General features: G+C 40.8%; 1 protein-coding gene across 1 annotated transcript; it reads left to right on the plus strand.

The window, feature by feature from the left end:
* Positions 1–5,527: 5,527 nt before the first annotated feature.
* RAB18 (RAB18, member RAS oncogene family) lies at positions 5,528–24,110 on the plus strand. The gene is made up of 7 exons (XM_050311617.1): positions 5,528–5,677; positions 8,115–8,170; positions 17,337–17,398; positions 19,308–19,380; positions 21,109–21,227; positions 21,305–21,371; positions 22,853–24,110. The coding sequence occupies exons 1-7, from the start codon at positions 5,610–5,612 to the stop codon at positions 23,029–23,031; spliced, it is 624 nt and encodes a 207-aa protein (XP_050167574.1). The 5' UTR covers positions 5,528–5,609; the 3' UTR covers positions 23,032–24,110.
* The last annotated feature ends 470 nt before the right edge of the window (positions 24,111–24,580 follow it).

The raw sequence follows: 24,580 nt of genomic DNA on the forward strand, positions 1-24,580 counted from the left end.
CCCCAGTGGCCAAGAAGGCCAATGGCATTCTGGCATGTATCAGCACTAGTGTGGCCAGCAGGACCAGGGAAGTGACTGTCCCCCTGTACTCAGCGCTGGTGAGGCCACACCTTGAGTACTGCATCCAGTTCTAGGCCCCTCAGTTCAGGAGGGACATTGAGGGGAGGGAGTGGGTCCAGAGAAGGGCAACAAAGCTGGTGAAGGGTCTAGAGGGTAAGTCCTATGAGGAGTGGCTGAGGGAGCTGGGGTTGTTTAGCCTGGAGGAGGCCCAGGGGAGACCTTATTGCTCTCTAGAACTGCCTGAAAGGAGATTGAAGCCAGGTGGGGTTTGGTCTCTTCTCCCAGGTAACAACAACAGAATGAGAGAACACAGCCTCATGATACATCAGGGGAGGTTTAGGTTGGACATCAAGAGGAATTACTTAACCGAAAGGGTTTTTTAAACATTGAAATGTACTGCCCAGGGAGGTGGTAGAATCACCATCCCTGCAGGTGTTCAAGAAACAACTGGACTTAGTGCCATGGTCTAGTTGACAAGGTGGTGATCAAAGGTTGGACTTGATAATCTCAGAGGTCTTTTAAGAATCAACTTAAATGATTCTGTGATCTCAGTGGTCAATACATTAGATATTGTGCTGCACTGGATACAATTACACTTGCTATGAAAAAAGAGAAATTCTCAGCACTCACTGTTCAGTATGTTCATGAAGTACACGTGAAGTGCAACTGTAGGAAAATTCTAACATTGAAATGTTGTTCTTTCTGCATCGCTTGAAATATGTTGCCTCTCACCCTTTTCATTGTTGATGTGCAGTAGATTATTGATTTACTTAAAATATCAATATACTATAATACTTCTTATTATTTAAAATGTAGTTAATGTTCTGTAACAAATCTAACAATCCTAAAGAGTAATCTATTCCTGTACCATTATTGTTTACAGATTTCAGTGGTTGCTTTAGAGACATTTAAAAAAGAGTATTTAGGTCATCCAGCCTTAAAAGCTGTCCTTGGTTTAAAGGTTCATGACACATTTTCAAGATTACTGCTTGCATTAGTTGGGATTAAATGATTAATCAATTTATCTGAACAAAATTCAATGTGGTTAGCCTTTTTCACCATTTTCCAGCAAAGAAGCAATATGTGCCTCTTGAGAGCTATGTCTCATATCTAGCAAAATAAAATTTCAAAGCATGTAACCAAGTTTTTCATATTATCTTCAGGAATCACATTATTCTAGAACAAATCATGAATCTACTCATGATTTCTATGCAAGACTTGGTTAATGATCTTCAAAATATATGTTGGTTTTCTCTGAAAAATACTGGTATATCACTCTCATATACAACCATGGCTTTTTGAGTGGCTGAAACAATATTTTTCTTGTTGTTCTTCCCCAAATAGCTAATTACAGCCCCAATGCTGTGTATAATCCAGTTTTTTTAACTGTGTTGACTATAAGCAGTGTATTTTAATTGCCCAGAGCTAATGTGCTTATAGTCTTAAATCCCCCTTACTGTTCACAGAAACCAAGCAGACACTGAGAGGATCAACAGATGGGAGTGTCCAGCTCTGACTGCTGTTGGAAGGGGGAAGAAAAAGATTATTATGTAGTTTCTTCATAAAAATTGGCTGGATTCTTTAGAAAAGGAGTGGCCAGCCACAGCAGGGTCATTTACATCGCAGTGTGGTCTCCAGAGAAATCCTGCCCAGAGTTCTGGGACTGCTGCAGCACTTTCACTCCTCAGTTTTATTTGCTGAATGTGAAATCTTATGGATGTGCTGACTGTGCTTAAGGATGTCACACAGAAAAGGAACCTCCCTTAATCTGACACATGTAGTGTTGCTTTTACAAACGTTGCAAATTATTGCATGAAGCAGCAAAAAAGAATGAGTGTCTGTGTGTGTGTCACCTCTGCTGGGAGTGACTGGTGAGTTTAGAAATCATGCTTGTTTCACTGTGAATCATAACTCCTGACTCACTGCCCCAGCAACGCATGGGTCAGCCTCACAATCTGGAAACGGGACAGTAGGATTAGCCTTTGCCACAGGAGGCTGCAGGTTGCTGTAAAACCACTCTCTGAAGTGACTGAGCTTCTCAGCTTCTGCTGGACATTGTGCATGGTTGGCATAACTGAGAAAATCTTTGTAAGTACCAATGAACTAAGGACTTTGACACCAAGACAGGTGCATACTCCTAAGACTTTTGTGTACCTAAACAGCCTAAACAGAACGTACACGTCAAGGCCTGATTTTACTTGTGATGGCATAGAGAGAAAGGAGGATAGCCATGTGATTAAGGAGATACTCTCCCATCATGAATTTCACAGCTTATGCTAAACTAGGCAGTGCTAGCAGAGAAAACACAAACCCTTAGCTCCCTTGGCCTATCCCCCCTGCTGTTTCTGCAGTCTTCTATAGCAAATGCCATTATCCCCACATTTAAGCTGTGGAAGCTAAAGCAGATGGTACAAGTGACTTTACCAAAGGCTCCCAGGTGTCTTTCAGACACAGAATGAGACAGAGGGAGCTCTTTGTTGTTTATCCCATGTTGTCTCTCATGTTATTGACTTATTATTACTAACACATTCATCTCTGATGCCAAGGTTACACTGCAGCTGGTTCAGCAGGAACAAACTGGATGTAGGTCCTTCTGGCCTTTACTTGCTCTCAGTGGCTGCCTAAGGGCACTGTGCTGTGCTACTGGTCTGGAGCCCCTTGAGGATACATGAAGTGCAAGGACCCTTTCATTGTAGAGCTCAACCCTAAGGGAGTGACTGTAAATAAATTCCTACCTTTTGAGAAAGGTATTCACAGTTATTCAGTTCCAATGGCCTGTTTTCATGGTCAAGGATAAAGCCAAGTCTGTAACACACTGGACAGGGAATTTTAATGGTGAGAATACAGGAGCTATCATTGTCAAGATGACTTTGCCTCTTTGTCACATCCCTGAAGTAATGAATAGCTCAGGGACACTGAGCTGAGATAGACCTGCCATTTTTCTACTTCTCTGAGTCCTGTATCAGACCAGGAATCAGGCAGCCTTCATGCAAGGCTATAAAGGCATGAAAGGAAACTCTGAAGTGCAAATTTCATATCTCTCTCTCTCTCTGTGTATTTATACTTCTCCACACATAGTAGTGACCTGCCTTGGAACCAGTTATGCTAGTTTTCCACCATCACACTGCTTCCCTTAGCAGTGTATGTAGAATAAGGAAAGTATATATGCATAATTATTTACAAATACTATATACAGTCAAGTTATCTGCTCATCACCTTCCTGTCAGAAATGCAGAGATCACCGAGAGGAAATCAAGAGGAAACAGCATAGCATAAAAAAAAATAATAAAATAAATCCCCAGTGTTCTTTTAGGAAGACTAATTATCAGGGAGGGCTAAGCAAGTTGCTATGGCTTGATGCTCCCACATCTGAAGTCAGGATCAAATGGGATAGTAAATGATAAAAGAAAAACCCTCCAGCCTCTTTCAAGGGATTGAGTTACTTGTCATGAGTTAGCGAGGACTCCTAATGAGTGCTGAAAAGCAGGCAAGAAAAAAGACATGCACCCATGGATTACAGCAGGCTAGATGTCTCTCCCAATCCAGAGACAGCATCACTGAAGAAACCCTAAAAAAGTCTGTTGAAAGACATCCTGATTACTTTACATCTTTCAGTGAATAAATAATACTCTTGTTTTGTAGGAGCTATGTCTGAGCTACTTTAATTATCCACTACCATTGGCTCCTGAAATAGGCCTGGCTTTCCAGAGTTAAAATAGATACACAGACAGGAAACAGGTTCACTGCAGCAGTCAGATCCAACCTCAGAGTAAGAGGACTACAGAGGTCCACCTGAAGGAGGACAACATGGAGAAATACCTATTCTCAAAGGGCATGCTTAGGAAAGTCTAAACCACCACACCTATAAGCACGAGCTATGGAATTGTTCATTTAGGGCAGGTTTTGCCTTCTTTCTTGCTTATCATTAAGGTCAAAGATCTGAATGCCATCCCGATCAACCCTTCATTCTAAGAGAGGTATAGAATTATGATCTGAATCAGGACTAATATCCATATAGAATAGTTTGATTCTACGGCTTCAATAGAAAAAGTCAAATTCCAGAATACAAATACTCTCTGACTTCAAGGCATTCAGTAGCCTTAGTAGAATTCTTTGCTGTTTGGATATACCTTCAAAATTAAAACCCTCGTCCTGTTCCATGCTAAGACCCCACAGCTCTTGTACACTTCATCAAAAACTACAGAGTATAGACCTACTGCTTTCTTGTGTGACTGCAAAGCACAGTCCAAACTAAGTCACACCTTCAACAAATCTCAGATTATTCCTAATAAACAGGCACAGTCCTGTTGTAAACACAGCCAGCTCTTTGCACATGTTTAATTATAGAATATGTCTACATAATTTAATAGGATAATTACTGTTATTGTATTCATCCTGGGAGTTATTTTTGTGAGGTAAGAGTCAGGAGAGTTGACTGAGATCCTGTAAGCGGAAGGAGCAAGGCAACAAAGAGGTTTACCACAAAAACACAAGAGAACGGTTCCTGTGTTGACCCTGGAACTCAGTTGAAGGCAACTGTGCAGCAGAATCAGGATTCTGCTGAAAGAACTGTGCCCTCTGCAGCCAGCATCGTGACAGAAACCACCACGGTCTCTCAGTGCACCTGCCTGGCGCAAATTGCTGACATAGCCTGATCTCTCGCGTGACTGTGGCAGAGCCTGAGCTCGTTTATGTGTGTGATGGAATCAGTCTCTGGCCTGCCCAGAGGATGCCCAGCTGGGCCAAGGACTGTAGCACAGGCCAAGGACAGTCTCAGACCCACACCTGTGATATACTCCATTAGTTTAGAAGAGTCGCACTTGTTCACACACGGCCTGAGGTAGGTCTCAAGCTGTAACAGCAGGTTAGCTAACTTGGTTGGACTTTGTCACAGCAATCAGTTTTAGAAGAATATTTTGGGCTTTTAACGAACAACAAAAAGATTCTGCTGGCAGAGAAGTAATTAGTGTCGCATACCAAGTGGTCTGCACTGCTGGTTTGTGACCAAATGAGCCCATTGCGTGGTGGTGGCTCCTGACCAGCCGCTTTCCTCCAGAGGCGGCCGCTGGCCCTGCTCCCGCACGGGGCGCTGGCCGGCCGCCAGCGAGCAGAATCACAGAGTCAATCAGCCTGGAAAAGACCTCTGAGATCATCGAGTCCAACCTATGAACCGAACACCACCGCGTCAACCAGACCGTGGCACCGAGTGCCACGTCCAGTCTTCCCTTAGACACCTCCAGGGGCGCGGACTCCGCCACCTCCCTGAGCAGCTGGTTCCGATGTCTGATAACCCTGTGGCACTTTATCCGGCTTCCTCTGTCCCCACATCCCACATCCCACATCCCGCACCCCTCGGGACCCTCTCCCGTGCCCCGCTGAGGCGGCGGGAAGGGCCGCGCGCGCCCCCGCCCCGCGCACGCGCGCCCCGCGGGGCCCGTCCCCGCGCGCTGTAAACAAACCGCGGGCGGCCCCGCGCAGGCGCAGCGGAGCCGCCGCAGCTGCGCAGGGAAGCGTCGCAGGGTCGGGGCCGGTCCGGGGGCGCCGCCGGGATGGACGAGGACGTGCTGACCACCCTCAAGATCCTCATCATCGGCGAGAGCGGCGTCGGCAAGTCCAGGTGAGGGGGCGCCCGCCTCCCCGCCTCTCCCGACCGCCCGGGCCGACCTAAGCCCCTTGTCGGACGGCGCCGACTGGGCGCGGCCTGCGCTGCGCCGAGCGGGGCCCGCGGGGGGAGCGCCCCGGCCCCTTCTCGGCAGGACAGGGGTTATCCCTGCCTCCTCCGCAGCCGCCGGCAGGGCAGGGTTTATCCCTGCCTCCTCCGCAGCCGCCGGCCTCGGTGTCTGCCGGGCCCAGCTGGAAGCAGAGGGGACGCGGAGGCTCTGCCGGCCCGGCCAGCGGCAGCTTGGCCGCCCTGTGCCCAGGGCAGCCTTGTGTCCTGGGGAGATGGGTGCCCTCGTACATCTCCGCGGTGCTTTGGGGTTAATATCTAGTTCATAATGTTTACAAACAGTCATAAGTGACCCAGCACTGGATGCGTGCGGGGGAACACGGGGAGACAGCGGAGTGGTTCGAAGACAGGTTATAAGGGATGTAAATGCAGGAGGGCATCTGGTAATCTGTGCCACACTGGTAATTTTAAATTTAGTATTTTTATGGCAGTAATCTGTGTCTTCTGCTGTGACCCTAAAGTACATAGAAGTTGCTGATTAGAAATAAAACCCCTGTATTTGTTAAAAATCTGTTAGTTACTCATTTGAGGTAGCTGCTGAGTTGATAATTAGTACAGTAGGCCTCAGGTGACAGACAGGATCTGAGCAAATTTCTTGTAGTTGAGGTCATCTCCTGTGTATGAGTGGCCATATGGAAGAATTTTTCCTGAGGCAGATAAAACGCACGATGGTTTTGTATACCCATTTATATACTTGTTTCTTCACATCAGAAAACTTGTTAAAAGAGGCATTGTGTGGAGGAAATAAAATTACTGTTAAATGACAACACTGCGATTGTTCAGGTACAGGAACTTAATATTGAGCAATTCCTGAATTTGTGGGTCCCTTACCTGTTACTTGGCTAGGGAAAATCAGATGCTAAACTGGTACTAGCACAGTGTAGCAAATGGTTGGAGTTCTGACTTCTGAACAAATTTTGTCTTAAACCTGGTCCCTGTGAGTGTACTGGAGTTTGTAGAAGATGATAGCTATATGAAAGAAAGGTGGAGATGGTAGAAGTTTGCTGGGCTTGATGTGCAAGACTGGTAAAATGATGGTTTTATTCTAGTAGGAGTATAAGGTTTCCATATTCTCTCTGTTTTGAGTGAAACTAGTTCTGGTTGTAACTAGAAATAGCTGCTTTTAAATAGCATCCCCATACAACCGTCTGAAGGTACTGGTAAAAACCGATATACTCTGATTTATTTTAATTACTCTTTGGTGAATAAAGCTACCATTTGGTTTTGGGGTTCTGGAGTAGGGGAGAAAAGGATGGTCTTTGGTTAACTTTAGAGTTGCCACCCGGTGTCATTGAAATAAAGGAATTTCAGTAGTCCTTTTTTTTTTGTCAATGCAGGACTGTGTCCAAATGCTAAAAAGCACTTGACTACTGAATTCACGTGCAAAAAGAAGAGAGAGGAGTAAAGAAGGGGGGGGGGGAGACCAAAAAGTAAATAAGTTTTTGTTTTGTTTCTCCAGCCTGGAAATGAGTAGAAGCTGTTGGGTCATAGCAAACAGCTGCCTGCCACGTGGTAATATGCACTTGCCACAGATGCCTAAGTCTGGTAATTTTAGAAACTATGCTGAGAATCTGTCTCTTGCAAACATATTTACATTTGGCACAAGTAGAGTGGCATTATGGGCACTCCTTTAAGGGACCCGACACTACTGCAGTGTGATGTGCCATTAAATCTTAGTTGTAACTGGTTTTCTATTGGTAGCAAACATGCTCATCAGGATAGGCAGAAGTGTGCGTGGAAGTCCTTATATACAAAAAGATACAAAATCATAAAGCAATGGTGAGCTACTTCTACTCTTCAACTTCTGTGTCTTTATTTCTGGTGGGTGTTGTCCTTACTATTCCCCTGTGTGCCCAGTTCAAGGAGTTATTTCTGGGATGAAAAGCTGACTTGGAATTTTTTTCTCAAGCTTACAGAAATAATATGAGGCAATATTGAAACAAAACAAAAAAATACTACTTTTATGCCAAATTCTGGGAGAAGAAGAATAGAGTAAGGTAGAAATAAAATGCTTTGAGAAGTTGATCATGTGACTGTTCAGGCAACTGATTTGAGACCTCGTGTGGTGCTTTGTTTTCAAAGAGGCATCCTTGGTAACACGTGCAGTGAGGAGTCGAGGGCTCAGGGAGCAGAGCATGTCTGCTGTATTCTTTCCGTGTTCCCTTCTTATTTTCTGTAATTTCTCTCCTACGAAAAACAATGACCTGTGTTTTTGTTTAGCTGTGTGACCTTGCTGTTCCTTTCAGACTTGTGATTTATAGGCTTCCAGCAAGCTATGGGTATGCTGCAGTAATAATATCTCTTATTTTTCTTCCCTCCCTATCAGCCTTCTGCTGCGGTTCACAGATGATACATTCGACCCAGAACTTGCAGCAACAATTGGTAAGTAGGTACTGATACTACCTTAGAAAAATGCAAACCATTTTCAGCGGAAAACTGTGGTTTGTTCAGACTTGCCTGATGTGTAGTGAAGTTCAGGCGTGTCTGCCTTTCTGTAACGCAGGGATGACATGGACGCAGTTTTAGTGTGCGGTGCTCGGTGTAGGGAGTTGACTGTACTGGCCTGTAGTTGTCCCCTTTATGCAAAAATTTATCCTTGGCTGAAAAAGCAGATATGAGTGACACCCATCACCATGCAAATAGAAGTCAGGGAAAAGCTCCAGTGGAGTAACCTGCAATTCATTGTTTGCAGCATTTTGAGCTAAAAGGGAAATTGAGAGCTGCTGTTATGTCTTCTGCTGATTTGTCTCTGCAAGACAGCTGTCAAGTAATTTGCATAGTAGTGTTACTGTCCAGATCTTGTGTTCTAGTAATGTGATACTTAGTAGCTATCCTAAGACTGTTTAGTTGGGGATGTTAACTCTTGCAACTTCTGACAATACTAGGGTGTACTGCGCTCTGTGTGCCTTCTGCTTTTCCCCTGTAGGAGGAAATTACAATGTGCCTTTTTCTCTTCTACTTGGTCATCAGTCCCTTGCCAGCTAGACTCTGAGAAAAGTGGAAGAGAGCCAAGAATCTAGAGCTGCTGGGAAAAAAGCAGTGATGTGTCATTGCTGTGCTGGTATGATACCTACCAGTGTGGGTCAGCTGTGCTGGAGGAGAGTGGCCCAGAACGCAGGGCACCCTATGTAGATTGGTTGTCAAAGGAGCAATATGAAACTTCTAAGAATGTGATGCAACTCTATGCTAAAGTAATAGCTGAAATAATGGAAAACATTGAACTTATGTTTTAAATATTCTATATTCAAAATGAATAATATTACAAATATTATTATTTTATTATATAATACCTAATACAATGAAATGTTATATTTCAAATATTATATAGTCAGATATATCGAAAATAATGAAAAAATGGAGATACTTTTTCACACAATACATTTCAGTTGCACTTTTAGTTTTCTCTGTTGGAAGAGTTCTGTTCAAGAACTTATATAAAATTTTTTCTTTGAGTTCAGCTGTTGGTAAACAAATCCAGCTCTAATTGATTAAGAATTCTATAAATGGATATTTTTCCTTAATAAAATACAGAAGTACTATTTCATATAAAGCACTGAGCAGCCAAGGGGAGGAATGTGGCCTATTTTTGTTCATTCCATTGCTTGTAAAAAATGAAGTTGTGCAAGGAGCCCCACCTCAGTTTATGAGGGAGGATAGCATGGAAGGAAACAGGAATGTTATAGATCAGGTGGTGAAGATGGCAGTCTTGTATTCTAATGTAATAGTTTTGGCACTGTGTATACTTCATATCCTCTTACTTTCTTTAAGTCAATCATGTGGGGCGGGAAGTTAGTGCAGAATAGCCGCTTCAGCTTTCGTGATGTTTTGGATACCAATAGACTCAGTGAGGGCATCTTTATTGTTGGTTTTGTTTGTTTGTTTGTTTGTTTTTAACCATGTTTGTTTTTCATTCTGCTGTTTGCACATGATATTCTTTACCAGTGTAAAAAACTGACATCTGTACACTATTTGAGAAACAAGGGAATTATTTCTTGAAGTAATTCTTCCTCTTTGTGTTTGCCCAAATGCACAAGCTCAAGTGTGGTAGCTAATCATTGGTTATTAAATAACAACAGTTCAAGGTTTACTGCTGGCAGATCCTACCCTGCTCTGTTTCTGATTTGGAAAAGGAGGAAGTGTACTCAATGTGAGCATTACTTCAGATAGAGTTTGATTTCTCAAACAAATACATTAATCTGGAGTGAAAGTGATAATTTGGCAGGAAAAATCAGTTTCTAGAGACTGAGCAAGATGCTGGCGTAGATCACCCTGTTAGGTCCCTCTAGATGATGTTCATAGTATTGTGCAGTAGAGCTACTGTGCCACAGCACGGTGTGTGGAGCACTCATTAGGGGTAGCAGATTAAGTTTTTTTCCCCCACTTAACTGGATGAGGACAGAATCTGGGTTGTTCTTACTTGTTTTCTTGTTTCCTGCAGTGGCATTGCCATTTTTCTGGTGAATGTATTTCTAAGAAGCAACATGGCAGCTTTAAATTCGGAGTAGGATTTGTTGTTCATATAGATACAGCAACTGGAGTGAGCTCTTAGAGGTAACTGTTCTGTGCTGCATGAAGACAGATCCTAGATGCCAAATTCAGGTACTTGCAAGATGGTGAAATATTGAAACATCTTGTGAGTCTCAACATGGAGTTCTTTTTTTGCTAATTAAACACTACTTGTTTTGAGTTTAGGGACAGAAAAGGTTTTTAAACCTTTCTCGTTGAAACTTAAGAGTACGGTGCTTTTCCAAAATCAAAGGATCACAAATAATGTCTTCTTTCAATGTGATCCACATACTGACTGCTGAACTGCTTAAAGGGACTGTATGTTTTTACTTGGATTAGAAAGCGAAGTGATGACATGTTTGGTTTGCTTATTTATTTTTTTTTTAACATATAGTAAGAACTGCACACAAAACCACAATCCTGAGGGAAAGTCTTGGCTGCAGTACAGTTGGTCCCTTGGAATGACCTGTTGAGGTGTACCTTATCTTCATGCATTGCACAGACCTACTGGGTACAATTTAAGTGAAACCCAAAATGATTGTTCTGTGGTGGCTTCTCTTCAGAACTTTGTAAAAATCCTGTGATATTCTGGGAAGAATAAGCTGCTTTGGGCAAATAGCTTCAGTTGGATTAACAGTGTTTTATTCAACCTAGCAGATTACCTGTCCTCCTTGCATTCCTTGGAATGGCTTGTTCTCTGGGCTTCATCACATGGATCTTAATAGACTATATATACCGTAGTGTTTTCTGTTTTTCTTACTGCTCATGCTTGTCTTTACTTGCTTGCTCTTGGTATGAGAGATTCTAGATAAGTGTTCAGTGCAATCCCTGTTTCATAAATGAAGTGATGTATTGCACAGATCTGGTGTCTCTTAACTTCTTAGCTTTCCTTGCATTTGGAGTCCTCCAGCTCTAAGCTGCCCAACACAGTCTAGCTCATTTTGCACTTCCTGTAAATCCAGCATGGCACACTGGTCTGTGTGTGAGAGCAGTATCAGTGACAGAACTATTCCTTGCAGACTGGAAGTCCATTGTATGCTGGTGAGCAGTGCTGAGGCAGTAGGTGTTAACACACAGGAGTACACTCTATTGTGCTGTCTTGTTTCTGGCTGCCTTCCAAGGCATGGTGGAAAGCAGTGTCAGCTTTCTGCTGTCATGGGTAGAAACATCACTCTTGGAAGGTCAGAACTGACACCTGTCACAAACATGTCTGTATTTCACTCATGTATTTAGAGAACACAAGTACCCTGTTTGTTCAATTCAACAAGATTTTCTTGAGCCTTATATTTTTTTCTGCTTATGCTTTTATGTCAGAATAACAATCAAAACCATAGTTATTTAAAAGGTTTTTATGTTCATTGACTTTGTATGTGTTGAACTCCTTGGTTTGCTAGAATTATATTTGACATGCCTTGATCACTTTAAAGGATATATCTTAGTGTACTATTAGTTCATTTTCATACTTTTGCTTTTCAATTGCCAGTTTAACATGGGGTTTATTAGCAATTTTAGTTTCTTATTTTACTTGCATCACTCATGCAAAATTAAAAGTTAATTTTAAGCCAGCAGCAAGGCTAACAGGTATATATACACTTTCCATTAAATGAAAATGGCTGAGCTGTGCAAGCACAAGATACTGAATCTGTTTACTGAACAGGAGAAGGATACTGTGGCTTCAGAATACACCTAATAAGTTTATCTTAAGGAAAAAAGTTTTGTTTCTTGAAACTGCTGTGACATATTTTGCTTTTTAAAGTATCCAGTAGACTTGTAATACCTGCAGTTACAGGTTCTGCAATCAGGCTAATGGATAAATAATACCCTGTGAACTCTGGGACATGCTGACTGAACAATGGTGATTTTTGCAGTTTAGGGGAAGAATTTTGCAATTGCATTGGAAGAAAGAGATTCTGTTAGTCTAAAAGCTCCTGCTGAGTGCTGAAAAATGGACAGGACAGGATGTTCTTTAGGATCAATTTTTGTCAAATTGCTAGCATAGCAATCTTCCATGAACTAGGTAAAGTTCCAAGAACATTTGTTTAAAGTTAATAGCAACTGTTCTTTTCTGTGAACATAACTCTAGAACTCTTGTGCATGACACTGAACATTATATTACTGCTAAGTTAGGGACTAGGAGCCTTAGTCCCTGAAAAAAACAAAGTTCTGTTCAGTTACTACCAAAGTTAATGTACTTTGGGAAAGTTTTTCTTGAAATAAAGCATATAGGCTTCTTCCAGTGCAGAATGTTGTCTGAAAATCAGCTGACACTTCAGGAACACTAGTGAGCTGAAACTGTGAAACAGTGGAATAAAAATTGTGGTTTTATTTTTTTAAATAAAGCTCTTTTAAATTTCAGTGCATCATCCCAGTGCAACTGAAGTTTAAATCTGCTTGTAATGTGCAGTTTCTTAGTCATCCTATATAGTCTTTGTGACTTTTAAGTTGAACATATTTTGGAAGCTGTTTGCAGTCGTTTGTAATCTGCGTGACCTTGGGAATATAAATGCAGCACACTTATCACGAAGCCCTACTCATTTTGTGTTAGAATAGATAAATTCTTTTTCTGGTAGCAAGTGTAATGGCTGCCATTTTAATTTGAAGTGCAAGAAGGTTGCTGTTGCACTTTAAAGTTGTTCTTACAAAGGTATCAACTTTCCACACGGTTATTTCACTTCAGGGCTGCTGCCTGGTGGGCAGTGAAAGTCACTCCCAAATAGTTGAAACATACTTTGAGTTAGTTACTTGCTATTAGTAACCTAAGGATTAAATTACAGCATAATGGATCATAACTGTACTCAGCCTCTCAAACTGATGTGTGTTGCTATATCCTTTAAATTTGCACAGTCACTAACATCTTGTCCTCTTTGGCTTGAGTTTTCTGCAGCTTATCCTTGAGCAGCTAATAGGCTGCTAGTTCCTGTGGAGGGAGGACACATGAGGGGGGATGAGTTTTTAAATGTTGAGGTAGATGACTGAACAGCAGAACCATTACCGTGTTGTCACTTTGGTTTTTTTCTTGGTCACTGAGTGTGGTATTGGTGAGTTCATGGTGTTGCTGGAATTGCTGTAAGAGATGTACTACATGTTGAAATAATCCAGAGCTTATTTGACATGTTTCATAGAATTATAAAATTGTACAACGTGCTGAGTTGGAAGGGACCCATCAGGATCGAGTCCAGTTCCTGGCCCTATGCTGGACACCCCAACAATCACACCATGTGCCTGAGAGTGTTGTCTGAACCCTTCTTCAACTCTGTCAGGCTTGGTGCCGTGACAACTTCCCTGGGGAACCTCTTCCAGTGCTCAGCCACCCCCTGGGTGAAAATCTTTTTCCTGATACCCAACCTAAATCTCCCAACTCAGCTTCATAAGGAGAGAGGGAGACCACGTGGAGTCTAGTGTATTTATAGAGTCCAGTTTTCCCTCCCAGATAGGGTATCTGGTCAGTCCCTTCCAGGCCAGAGTGAGCTGTGCTGTGGCCAGTCACAGGCTGCAGGGCTGCGGTGTGGATGTGCTACCAGGCAGGTCTGCCTTGACTGACGGCCTGGCTGCAGGGCCTGCAGCTCTGCCCTGTGCCCTCAGCACTGCTCCTGCAGGTCTAGGCCCAGCCCTTCCCCACACGCACACACACAGTGGGTTGGTTCTGACCCACATCAGTAATTCAGTGAGATTCGGATCCAGGATCTCACAGTCCACCCCTGGGTCGGGACAACCACTGAAATCATATTTAATTGGATTTTCTTCTTGTAGCAGCAGCAGTAGGAGAACCTAGCTGACAGAAGATGGAAAAGTACAGATGAAAGAGGAAAGCAGTGGGCAATTGTTATACCACTAAGCAAAAAAGAAACAGGCATTCAATCAATATTGAAAATCTACTCTATGCAAATCATTATCTCCCACCCCTTCAGTCTTTAATATTGCAAACGAGATGTAATTCAGAATATGGTAGAGAGTTCAGGAACTCAGTCTTGTCTGTTGCAGTGACTGGAACAGTTCTTTCACTGTCATCCATGGATAGCAGCCTTTTTCGGTGATGTGCAGCGCTTCAGAGTCTTTGCTTGCTTAATAATACACTAAGCATTAGACAATATTAGAAAACAAATAAATACACATATCCCAGACCACCCTCATCCCTCGTACCAGCCAGGGTTCAGGAGCATTATTGGAGTGTATCATGGGAAACTGATATTTGCAATTGTTGTACAGTGGTGTGACTGCTTCAGGGAAGTTAAAGGTACAGCTGGATTTAAACCATTCCTACATACTCAGGCCTAGTGCTTGAAACAAGAGTTTCTGCATTATGTTCCATGTTACCACAATAATGGAGTGAACATGTTTCCAGGGCTTAAAGTTACAGCAAATTTCCAGAATTTTTCACTCCTCTCCCTGGAAAGGCCCCTCTTAAAAGTCACATTACAATCAAAAGCGGGGTGAGCTTATCTGAGGGGCCCCTTGTAAAAGTTAATTTCCAAAATTTCACCCCTTTTTGTAAGTTACATCACAAATTCAGTGCGATCTTCTCCAGAGATTACCTCTTGAAAGTTACAGCAAATTTCCCAAAGTCTCCCTCCTTCCTCTGGAGAGTTACCTCTTAAAAATTACATATATGTTACAAGCAACAAACACGCACAAGAATGGGCTTCCCAAGGGCACCTCTTAAAAAAAAATTCTCAGTATTCCACTCCTTACACCTCTAGAGCACTATATTTCACTACAAGGAACATTTTGCATTAGTTTTCTTACTTGCTCTGAGGAGGTAGGAAGGAGTATACAAACCCATGTTCAACCACAATTTCACAGTCACATGAAATCTTGTATGAATACTCATATGAATCGTCAAGGAATCTTTTCACTTGAAGATACAATTACAGAACAAACATTTTAACAAAACTTACTATTACATTTTTACACTAGAATACTCTGTACCAGAAACACAAAAGACAAAGCATTCAGTGATTTTACTGTACAGTCTCTGATTCTGTTGTTGCTTTATTCAGCTTCACTGTTCAGTGTGGTTTTTCATTGTTGGAGTTGACTTCATTTTTAGGAAATATCACAGGAATCAGATAACAGTTCTTTCCATTTTTACTGACGTGGCTCGCCATTTCTTGTTCAGGCATGCATCCAGTATTCTGGTTTTGTGGAGACAAACTTAGACATTCCAAGTTATTAACAATATAAATGTATACAATGATTTGCAATTCAGTCTTTGACCTTTAGTTATAGGAGTTAGAATACTATACTGATCTTAGTAGGTGGCAGCTTGTAAGAGCTGTAGACAACAAAAATGAACTCAGTTTATTTATTCACTTGAGAATCTTTGCTTTTTAGGCAGCAGGTTTAGCTTTAATAGGTTCCCTAGCTTTCCTTGAGGAAGGTGGCTTTTTTGCTTTCCCAAATGGTTTTGGGCTTTGCTTCCTGCTTCTTCACACCCCGACAAGGGGGTTTTTAGAAGCAGCCACAGTTATCCTGAAACAGAAACTTCCCTCCCCGCCCCCCCAATGGTACAAGCAAGCAATTGATAGGAAAGTGGAGTGATGCGAGGAGTTTCATTTTGCTCTCCCCCCTAAATCCTGTAAGGCAGGAAAATTCAGAGGGAGAGAGGTTTGTATTTCCTGGGCCCTGCCCCGGCCAAACTGCAAGACAAAAAGCACTTCTTTCCCCAACCAGAAAGTTGCAGAGTCCCGGTTTTGTAAAGTAGGAAGGCGCTATCCCTTGCTCCTGTGAAAAGCAGGAAAGTTTTACTTTACCTCCACCCCAGAACAGGGACAGAAGACAAAAGAATCCACCTCCGCCCAGCCACGCGAAACCGGGAGTTCAAACCTTGCTGAGTCAGGTATTTAGGATCCCTGGCCGGAGTGAATTAGGCCTCCGCCCGGTTACTAAGCAACAAACGCCTTAAGTTGTGTGACCGCTAACACCTTGTCTCTTCCTTTGCAAAGACAGACTTCAGCAAGAGAGGTTTTTTCTTTTCTCCTGGCAAAAACTGCTTTTTGTCAGGCGTTTTATTTTCTTTTGCCAAAACTCTCTACTTTTTGCTGAAAATACCAAATTTTGCCAGTTATTCCTCAGCACCTTTTCTGAGGGCTAGGAAAATTTAAAAGGAAAAGAGAAAACAAAAAGTTTTTGCAATTGTTGAAATGTTGGGCAGAAGCTGACATAATTTAACAAATATAAATTTCTCAGTCACGAGAGCAGAGAGATCAGTACCTGCCCCTCCTCTTCCCCTTGTGAGGATGTTGAACACCCCAGTGAGGTCTGCCTTCAGTCTCCTCCTGGCTGAACAGACCAAGTGACCTCGGCCAGTCCTCACAAGGCTTCCCCTTTGGACCCTTCACCATCCTCGTGGCCCTCCTTTGGACACTCTCAGTAGTTTAATGTCTTTTTGATATTGTGGTGCCCCAGACTGCACACAATATTCAAGGTGAGGCCACCCAGTGCAGAGCAGAGCAGGACAATCCCCTCCCTCACCTGGCTAGCGATGCTTTACCTGATGCCACCCCCCCACCCCCAGACACGGTTGGCCCTCCTGGCTGCCATGGCACTGCTGACTCATGTTCAACTTGCTGTCAGTCAGGACCCTCAGGTCCCTTTCCACAGCTGCTCATCAGCCTCTCGTTCCCCAGTTTGTACACCCAACCAGGGGCACCACATCCCAGTTGCAGAATTAGGCACTTGTTAAATTAGTGTAATCTAATGTTACTTCTCGTAGGATAGCAGTCATGTACTACGTTAGTCTCTGCCTATATCGGTTTGCCAGGCTTGATGAGACTTGGTTTGAGATCAGGAAACAGAGCAAATAGCTACCTAAATGCAGCTGCCTTCATTAGTTTTAAAGTATATTGTTCTTCAAGGCCAGGGGTGTACTTAAGGAAAACGTATTTGTGAGTGATGAATAGAAATTTAACTCATTTGAATTACAAACTTGCTTATGTCAAAACACAGCTTGTTTTCCGAGTTTGATTTTTTTTTCCTTTTCTCTTTTCTCTTTCAAAGATAGCTGTAGTATGTTTGAAGAACTAAAATATTTTTCCTGTTCTAGGTGTGGACTTCAAGGTGAAAACTATTTCAGTTGATGGAAACAAAGCTAAACTGGCAATATGGGTAAGTCTCTCCTGAAGTTCCTAATGTGTTGCTTTGCTTTAGGAATAGTGATGGTTTGTTAATGTACAGTTTGTATAGAATCCTTTTCTATTAATATGAAGGTGATTTGGAGAAGTGGGAGATTAATACTGCACCATTCAAAAGGTGGAATGAACTGTGGGGCAGCTGGCTGGTGGGGTAAGACAAATTGTTGACTGTGAACTGCACTGATTCCAGGTCTAATTGGGATAGGAGTAGAGAAGAGAAGGAATTAAATGGTACTCATTCAGTCAAACTTTAAAAAAGTGAATGTGGCCATTCCCAGATGTTTTTAATGAGTAATTCATTAACATCTAGAGAGTTAACCCTCAGTGATCTGAGACATCCCTGTCTATATCACTCTTGTCTATACTTGACAGATTTTAAATGGGTGAAGTTCTTTACTAAATTTTGCCTATAACTCTATACTGTGTATTAGGTTAGGAATTACTATTGCATGCTCAAATGTTACCCTTCTAAAATCATTTTTAGCCTAAATTTCATAGCCCTCATACAAGGACATCTATAGGCTCAAGGTTAGAGTTATTTGTAGCAGATGCATCTGAAAGAGGGGCAGTGTTTGTACTCACAGCTTTAGCGTATTCAGCTTCTACTTCAGCTAAAAGTAGAATTTTCACATTTATGACCATGAAGAAAGAAAAGGTACTTCCAAACTCTTTTTAAAATACTCTCCATAAACCTGCAGACTTATGTGACTTGAAGCATCTTTTGAATAATCAGACCCAGTTGTGTTGTCTTGTAGCAAGAATAAAACCTTGTTTCTCATATGAGCAAGATACTGGACTTTTACTTTCTTGGGAAGTAGTGGTGAAACATGAAATATGTATTGCAGTACTTCTGTTGCTTTGAAGGCTGTTCATATCTCAGGTAACAAACAGGATTTATGTATTACTTACAACAGTAATGATCACTAAAATAAATGGATTTGACATGGAAAATAACTGAAATAGCTTGACAGAAAAAAAAAGACATATAGAAGGAAAACCAGACTGATAGCAGAATGATGAATGATAATGGGATGGAAAATATTACTTAGGGCTAACTTAAAAGTTTTTTTTTTTTTCATATTGATAAATATAAAGAAATAATCCTGCAGCAAACTGGAAAAGAAAAGCTTGTAAATGTTCATCATGACACAGAGGCAGTTTGAGATGTGTGGGATTGACTGAGTGGTTTGTAGAATGTTGGAAGTCTAGTTTTGTTATTCAGGTTCTTTGTCAGGGAATCCCGTGTTTCATGTGTGACTTCTCACCTGGGTAAATTCATTAAATATTCTGTCATAAAGTCTTCAATAAGTGTGCTCTATAACTTAATCTCTGACAAGAAAACAGCAATATTTAGGGGTTTTTTTGCAGAGCTTTTGACACTTTAAATTCGAGGCTGTAAACTCAACTTTACTTAAAACCAGAGAAACCTCTGACTTATTTCTGCTTCTGCTCTGTCATAGGGTGTTAATGCATTAACCCTGGCACTCAATCCAGTTTAATTGGACCAAGTGATTGAAGTGAGGGAACTGGTTTTGGTGCCATGGGTGTGGTGCTTGTTACAGAATCTTAGTACTGCAGCTATGCTGCTCATGCTGGTTGCTGCAGTACTAGGTGCACAACAAATGCCCTTGCAGAAATGGCTATCTTACTGCCACGTAGTCCAGTTATTTACTACATTTAACAGTTAAAAGGTGTTTCTCAGGGCAGATTACATAACAAAGTTAATGTGTAGTAAAACAGCAGGAGATGGAATACTCATCTAATCTCGTAGTGAAATACACTTGAAGTCTTATTTTGTATGTTCTTTAGAAGCAGAATTCCTGAAAGCTAAACTAGATGGTGCTCAAATTCTGAATAATGGAACTTTCTGACTGGCTTTTTAGGATACTGCAGGTCAGGAGCGGTTCAGAACATTAACACCCAGTTACTACAGAGGTGCACAAGGTGTTATCCTAGGTAAGTATAGCCTTGCATGCTATTCTGAATGTTTGTGTTTTTCATGCATGGGAGTTACATAAACTCATATAACCTTTACATAATATCTAATTGATATTAAAAGTCATTGTATCTATGTTGAACAGTACATATTAAAGGATCTTGATGTCCGACCTCTTTCTCTTGTAGTCAGTCTGACCAGCGTGAGAACCTCTGATTTTGCATGAGATTAAAATCTACTGCTATTTGAAAGGATAGCTTGGAGCTGTGGTCCCTGTGCTGTCAGGAATTTGTCTTTTATTTATTACCTTTTATTTTTACCTGTGTTTACTAAGTCCAGTGTAAAAAAAAAATTCTCCTCAGTGTATTCTCTCCATATCAGTATGTATACAGTTTTCTCCTTCTCCCTGTTCTTCTTTTTTTCTAATGAAATTTATAAAAGCACTGTGGAGTCTGTCTGGGATTTTTTGTTATTTGTCTCCCTATTGATGTGATGTTACACAGTCAGAATCGCTTAGAAAAGACTAGCTGGGCATATAGAAAGAACCAATTTGTGTGGGGAAAACCCAGGCAAAACCAGTAATTGCAGCTTCAGAGTGAAGTCTTCATTTGCTTTTCCTTTATATATGGAAACCTGTTATGTAGTCACTGAGCCCTGGAGTTTTGCTTTTCCAGTGCTAGAAGGGAGGAGCTGACTAAAGTAAGGACAGGGAAGTGTAATTTTTTTGAATGCACGTGAATTGAGAGAATCTTGGTAAGACATTGTGTCCAGTTAAATTGTTTAGCTTGGAATAACCTCTGTCATGTGACTTCCTGATAGGTTTTGTTTTGTATGTACCTTTTCCCAACTCTGAGTTGCATTGCGTTTCTGTCAAGGCATGTCTTGTCAAGTCACCTGGTTTCTGGCACTGAAACTACCACTTACTGTTGAAAGCTGTGAAAGTTTCAAGCACTGTGGGAGTCAAAAAGTTCTGTTGTTGAGATTTGCTCTCCTGTTTTATTAAATACCTCCTATTTCTTTGTTATATTGCTTCCTAAAAATGCAAACCAAGTTGCAGATTTGATTGAAACAAACTGGTTTTGCCTGTCTGAACGTGGGATGTGAAGATGAAGGAAAAATACTTTCATAGCTTGAAATGCTAACTGTTAGTTATTGGGTAGTAGATTTTAGAGTTAGGTCTGCTTTTTTTTGTCTGCTCTTTGTGCTCCTAATGTGGCTTACTGCTTATATTTCACACAAATACTAAATCATTTAAGACAGTAAAATACTGAAAACTCAGTAGTTCCATCAGTATTTGTGAGGATTTGCTGATCTGTTTATTTTTTAGCTAAGTCAGTAGCATAGCAGTGGTGTTAAAACAAGTCTTAATTATCACTAATTAATTCAGTGCTGGTGGTCATGCCATCCTTCTTGCATAGCTGTGGGGTAGTGATGTTATTCAGTATCCTACACTGGGATCTGCAGGTGCAGAATTCTTTGGAGAATGAGTCTCCAGCCTGTAAACTGGGGTGTCTCACAACAAATTAGTCTAAGCTCAGTAGTTGACTGAATGTTAGAGTTGCTCTGCATCAGTGATTTGAGCTGATGGATGTCCAACTTCTTCCAGTTACTGGTGTAGAAGGTAGATTGGAATCCTTGGGACTTCTTCAATTTTCGAATTCAAAAAGCCATAATTATTGCTCCTTTTATAGTGTAAGCTGTCATTCTTGGAAAAAAATTGTGGAAATACTATTTTTCGTATCTTTCAGTTTATGATGTCACAAGAAGAGATACTTTTGTTAAGCTGGATAACTGGTTAAATGAATTGGAAACATACTGCACAAGGAATGACATAGTGAAAATGTTAGTTGGAAACAAGATTGATAAGGTAAGCCACATTCAAGTGCAGTAGGTAAGTTGGTGTATTTTGTTAATAATATATATTAATGCTATGTCTTATTATAGGAAAACCATGAAGTTGACAGAAATGAAGGCCTCAAATTTGCAAGAAAACATTCCATGTTGTTCATAGGTATGTTATAGGTATTTGCAGAGATCTTACTTGGTTTTTGTTACATAATGAAAAGTACCACTTCTGTAGGACTGTAGTCCTTGCACACAGTCCAGTTAATGATATTTCCCAACTGCTGTAGGTACAAAGATGATGGGTATTCAAATTGTTCTTGAATATGTCCAGATACCTATTCTGTGAATGAGTATACTGAAATTCATAAGGATTAAGGACAGAATACAGGCTGTGCCATAGCCTGATGAAACCTGTTTTGGGGTTTTGTCTGATTTCTTTTCCCAGCTGACTTGCTGAACAGAAGCAAAATGCAAGAGGAAAAACTGGTACTACTAACCAGCCTTCAGTATAGAAAAATAGCTGGTGGCTGACAGAAATCTGTATTAGAACTGGGATGTTAAAAATAGATAGGTATATCATTAACTTAAAATGGTGGGTGGGATTCAATAACGACATAATTATGACTGAAGCAAATATGTTGGTCTCATTTTGCTGCAAAATGAAATAGGTATTGTAGGCAAAGCCTTGTAATGATAAATTAAAAAATGGGTGAGGAACTGACTCTTTATGCATATGTTTATTCCATGTTTCTCTTAAGAATCAGCAGGAAATATTTTATAGGATGATTCCAGTAGCAAAACAGTTCATTGATGTGTCCTGTACTTAGACTTATGTTCTTCATCTCTGACTAATGACATATTTTTCTTTAGTATCCTGCTGTGTTTCTCTTCAGCTGCAGTGTCAGATGTGGAAATAGAAGTTCAAAGTTGAGGCACAAGCTGTTAAATGCATGAAAGATGAAAAGCAAAATGAAAATTAGACTATAACTAAATATGTGTGTGTGTGTGTGTGTGTGTGTGTGTGTGTGTGTGCACGGTACCTATCTGCAAGGCTGTGTAGATGAACAGGGCAAGCCCTGGTGGAACTGAACAGTTTGCAATGGTGTCTGTTGCTCTCATAACTTGTGAACAGATTTTTTGGGCTTAGTCGAGTAAGGCTCCTGAATGAAATTACCTAGAATTCTGCTAACTGCAAAAGAAATGAGATCCTTTATTGCATTTTATCAGATAGGTTTTATGATGGAGACTGGCCCAGAATCCTACAGTGTTGATTCTTGCTTCTTATGGTGTGGTGATACTGCAGTTCTGACTAACATACAGAACAGCAACCAGGTTTATCAGACAAGAACCCTCCTTTTTCTTACTGGAGTGCTTTCCATAGAAAAATAAAGCTAAGCTATAGCTGCCTCCATATACTCTGGTGAAGTGCAGCTTGAAAGCTCTTCTATTAGATACTCTTCTGAGGTGCTGCCTTACGTGGTGACATAAATCTGCATACCTGCTAATTTTGGCACTGTTATGTTTTTGTAGAATATATTGTAGAAGGTTATAAGGGTAGGTCGTAGGTTAAGACTCAATTGAAAGAGAAATACTAAAAATGTTACACGAAGTTACACTGACACTTGACTTCTTGTGTCCCCTTTCCAGAGGCAAGTGCAAAAACATGTGATGGAGTACAGTGTGCCTTTGAAGAACTTGTTGAAAAAATCATTCAGACTCCTGGACTGTGGGAGAGTGAAAGCCAAAACAGAGGTGTAAAGTTATCGAACAAGGAAGAAGGATATGGAGGAGGAGGAGCATGTGGTAGATATTGTTCTATGTTATAAACTTGGGGAAGCTTATTCTTTGCGTATTTAAACAGATAGTGACATCCTTCTGTACATGAAGTCATTAAATGCTATTTTTAGGGACCTTGCAGTTTGCACATATTTGTTTTGTATCATGGCAGTGAACACTTGTAGGAGAAATGTTCTGCAGCTTTCCCAGTTTGAAAATGTTATGGTAAGCATGCCCAATTTGCAATCTTCAGGTTTTTATAAGTAGCATAAATAATGTGCAAGAAAAAATGCACTAAAAATTTTACAACTGTATACATTAATTGTGTAACTATTCTAAACAAATCCATCTAACAAACACATTACTGCATTGTCTGCTCTTTGTCTTATTTTTAAATTCTGTTGAAATTATAGAACTATATAGTGTGCACAGATCTTGCAAACAGTGTGAGCTATAAATGTTACATTTCATTTCTTCTAGTAAATGCTTTTTTTATGGTATTAAAACCAGCAGGATTATACAGCTTTTAGACAAAACTGCTAAACTTTCAGCAGAGCTGTCTAAAATACAAATTGGCTCAGGCCGTAGGTATCAGCACCTTCTTGAAGAAATGCTTTGAAAGCTTCCTTTGCAAAGCTGGGGAACGCCATGTTTTCCTTTTAATCATCACTTCAGTTGATGGCTTAACTGGAGTTTTAATCCTGTGATATTTATATGCTAAATTTGTGGTACTCTTGCATTCTAGTTTTTTATGATACGTTCTGCTCTAGACTTGCTGCAGAAAGTCTTCATTATTGGCAAGGGGTCTGAGTGATGTCTTTGTTCTTTCATTGTGAATCAATTTGCCACACCTCAGTATGGATTCCTAATTTCTGAAATGTTTGTAATATAAGTTTATCTCAACTGTAGCTCACTATGGCTGTGAGATCTCTATCACGTCTGCTTTGTGCAGCTACTTGTTCAGAAATAAAACTTCCTGTCACAGACACTAAATGGGAAGCTATAAGGCTTCTTGATCTCTGTATGAAAAAATACTATTGCAATGAGTATTCACTTGAATTTACTGTATCAAAGCCAATGGTTTGTTTCAGAAGACTTGTATAGACTTAATAAATTTTTTTCCACGGTATTCAACTTTTCTAACCTCTTCCTATTGTGGAGTTGTATGTATTCTAGCACATGTAGTTTAAACAGTGTCACTTCTTTCCTACAAATTATTTCTTATCTCTGAAGGACAAGACAAAGATGCTGTGTTGTGTGTGGTTTTGGTTTTTTAAAAATAATCACTGTAGCGCAGTTGGTAACTGAACTATTAAGCAGTTTCTTGTAAATATAGTGAATGACAGTACCTTTTATTACTGCAAGGTTTTGTCTGAATGTCAGCATACATGATCTGTGTTTTGCAACAGGTCTTGGCTGCTTCTGTTAAAATACACATTATTCTTCACATGGAGATTTTGTTTTCTATTCTGTTTTATACTTGATAGAAAACAGTACCAGAATTTGTAGAGACTTAACCATGGTAGTTGTTTTTACCAAATACTGTATCTAGTATTGTTAATGTAGTAGGATAATACTAAATATGTAAATGTAATTAAT

The sequence above is a fragment of the Myiozetetes cayanensis genome, unplaced genomic scaffold (assembly GCF_022539395.1).
Source record: "Myiozetetes cayanensis isolate MyiCay16 unplaced genomic scaffold, myiCay2020 scf1, whole genome shotgun sequence".
Classification (NCBI taxonomy): domain Eukaryota; kingdom Metazoa; phylum Chordata; class Aves; order Passeriformes; family Tyrannidae; genus Myiozetetes; species Myiozetetes cayanensis.

Coding starts and splice junctions, on each gene's coding strand:
- RAB18 (XM_050311617.1), top strand. CDS start 5,610: ATGGACGAGGACGTGCTGACCACCCTCAAGATCCTCATCATCGGCGAG. Junction 5,678..8,114: donor AGCGGCGTCGGCAAGTCCAG/GTGAGGGGGCGC, acceptor CCTCCCTATCAG/CCTTCTGCTGCGGTTCACAG. Junction 21,372..22,852: donor ACATTCCATGTTGTTCATAG/GTATGTTATAGG, acceptor TCCCCTTTCCAG/AGGCAAGTGCAAAAACATGT.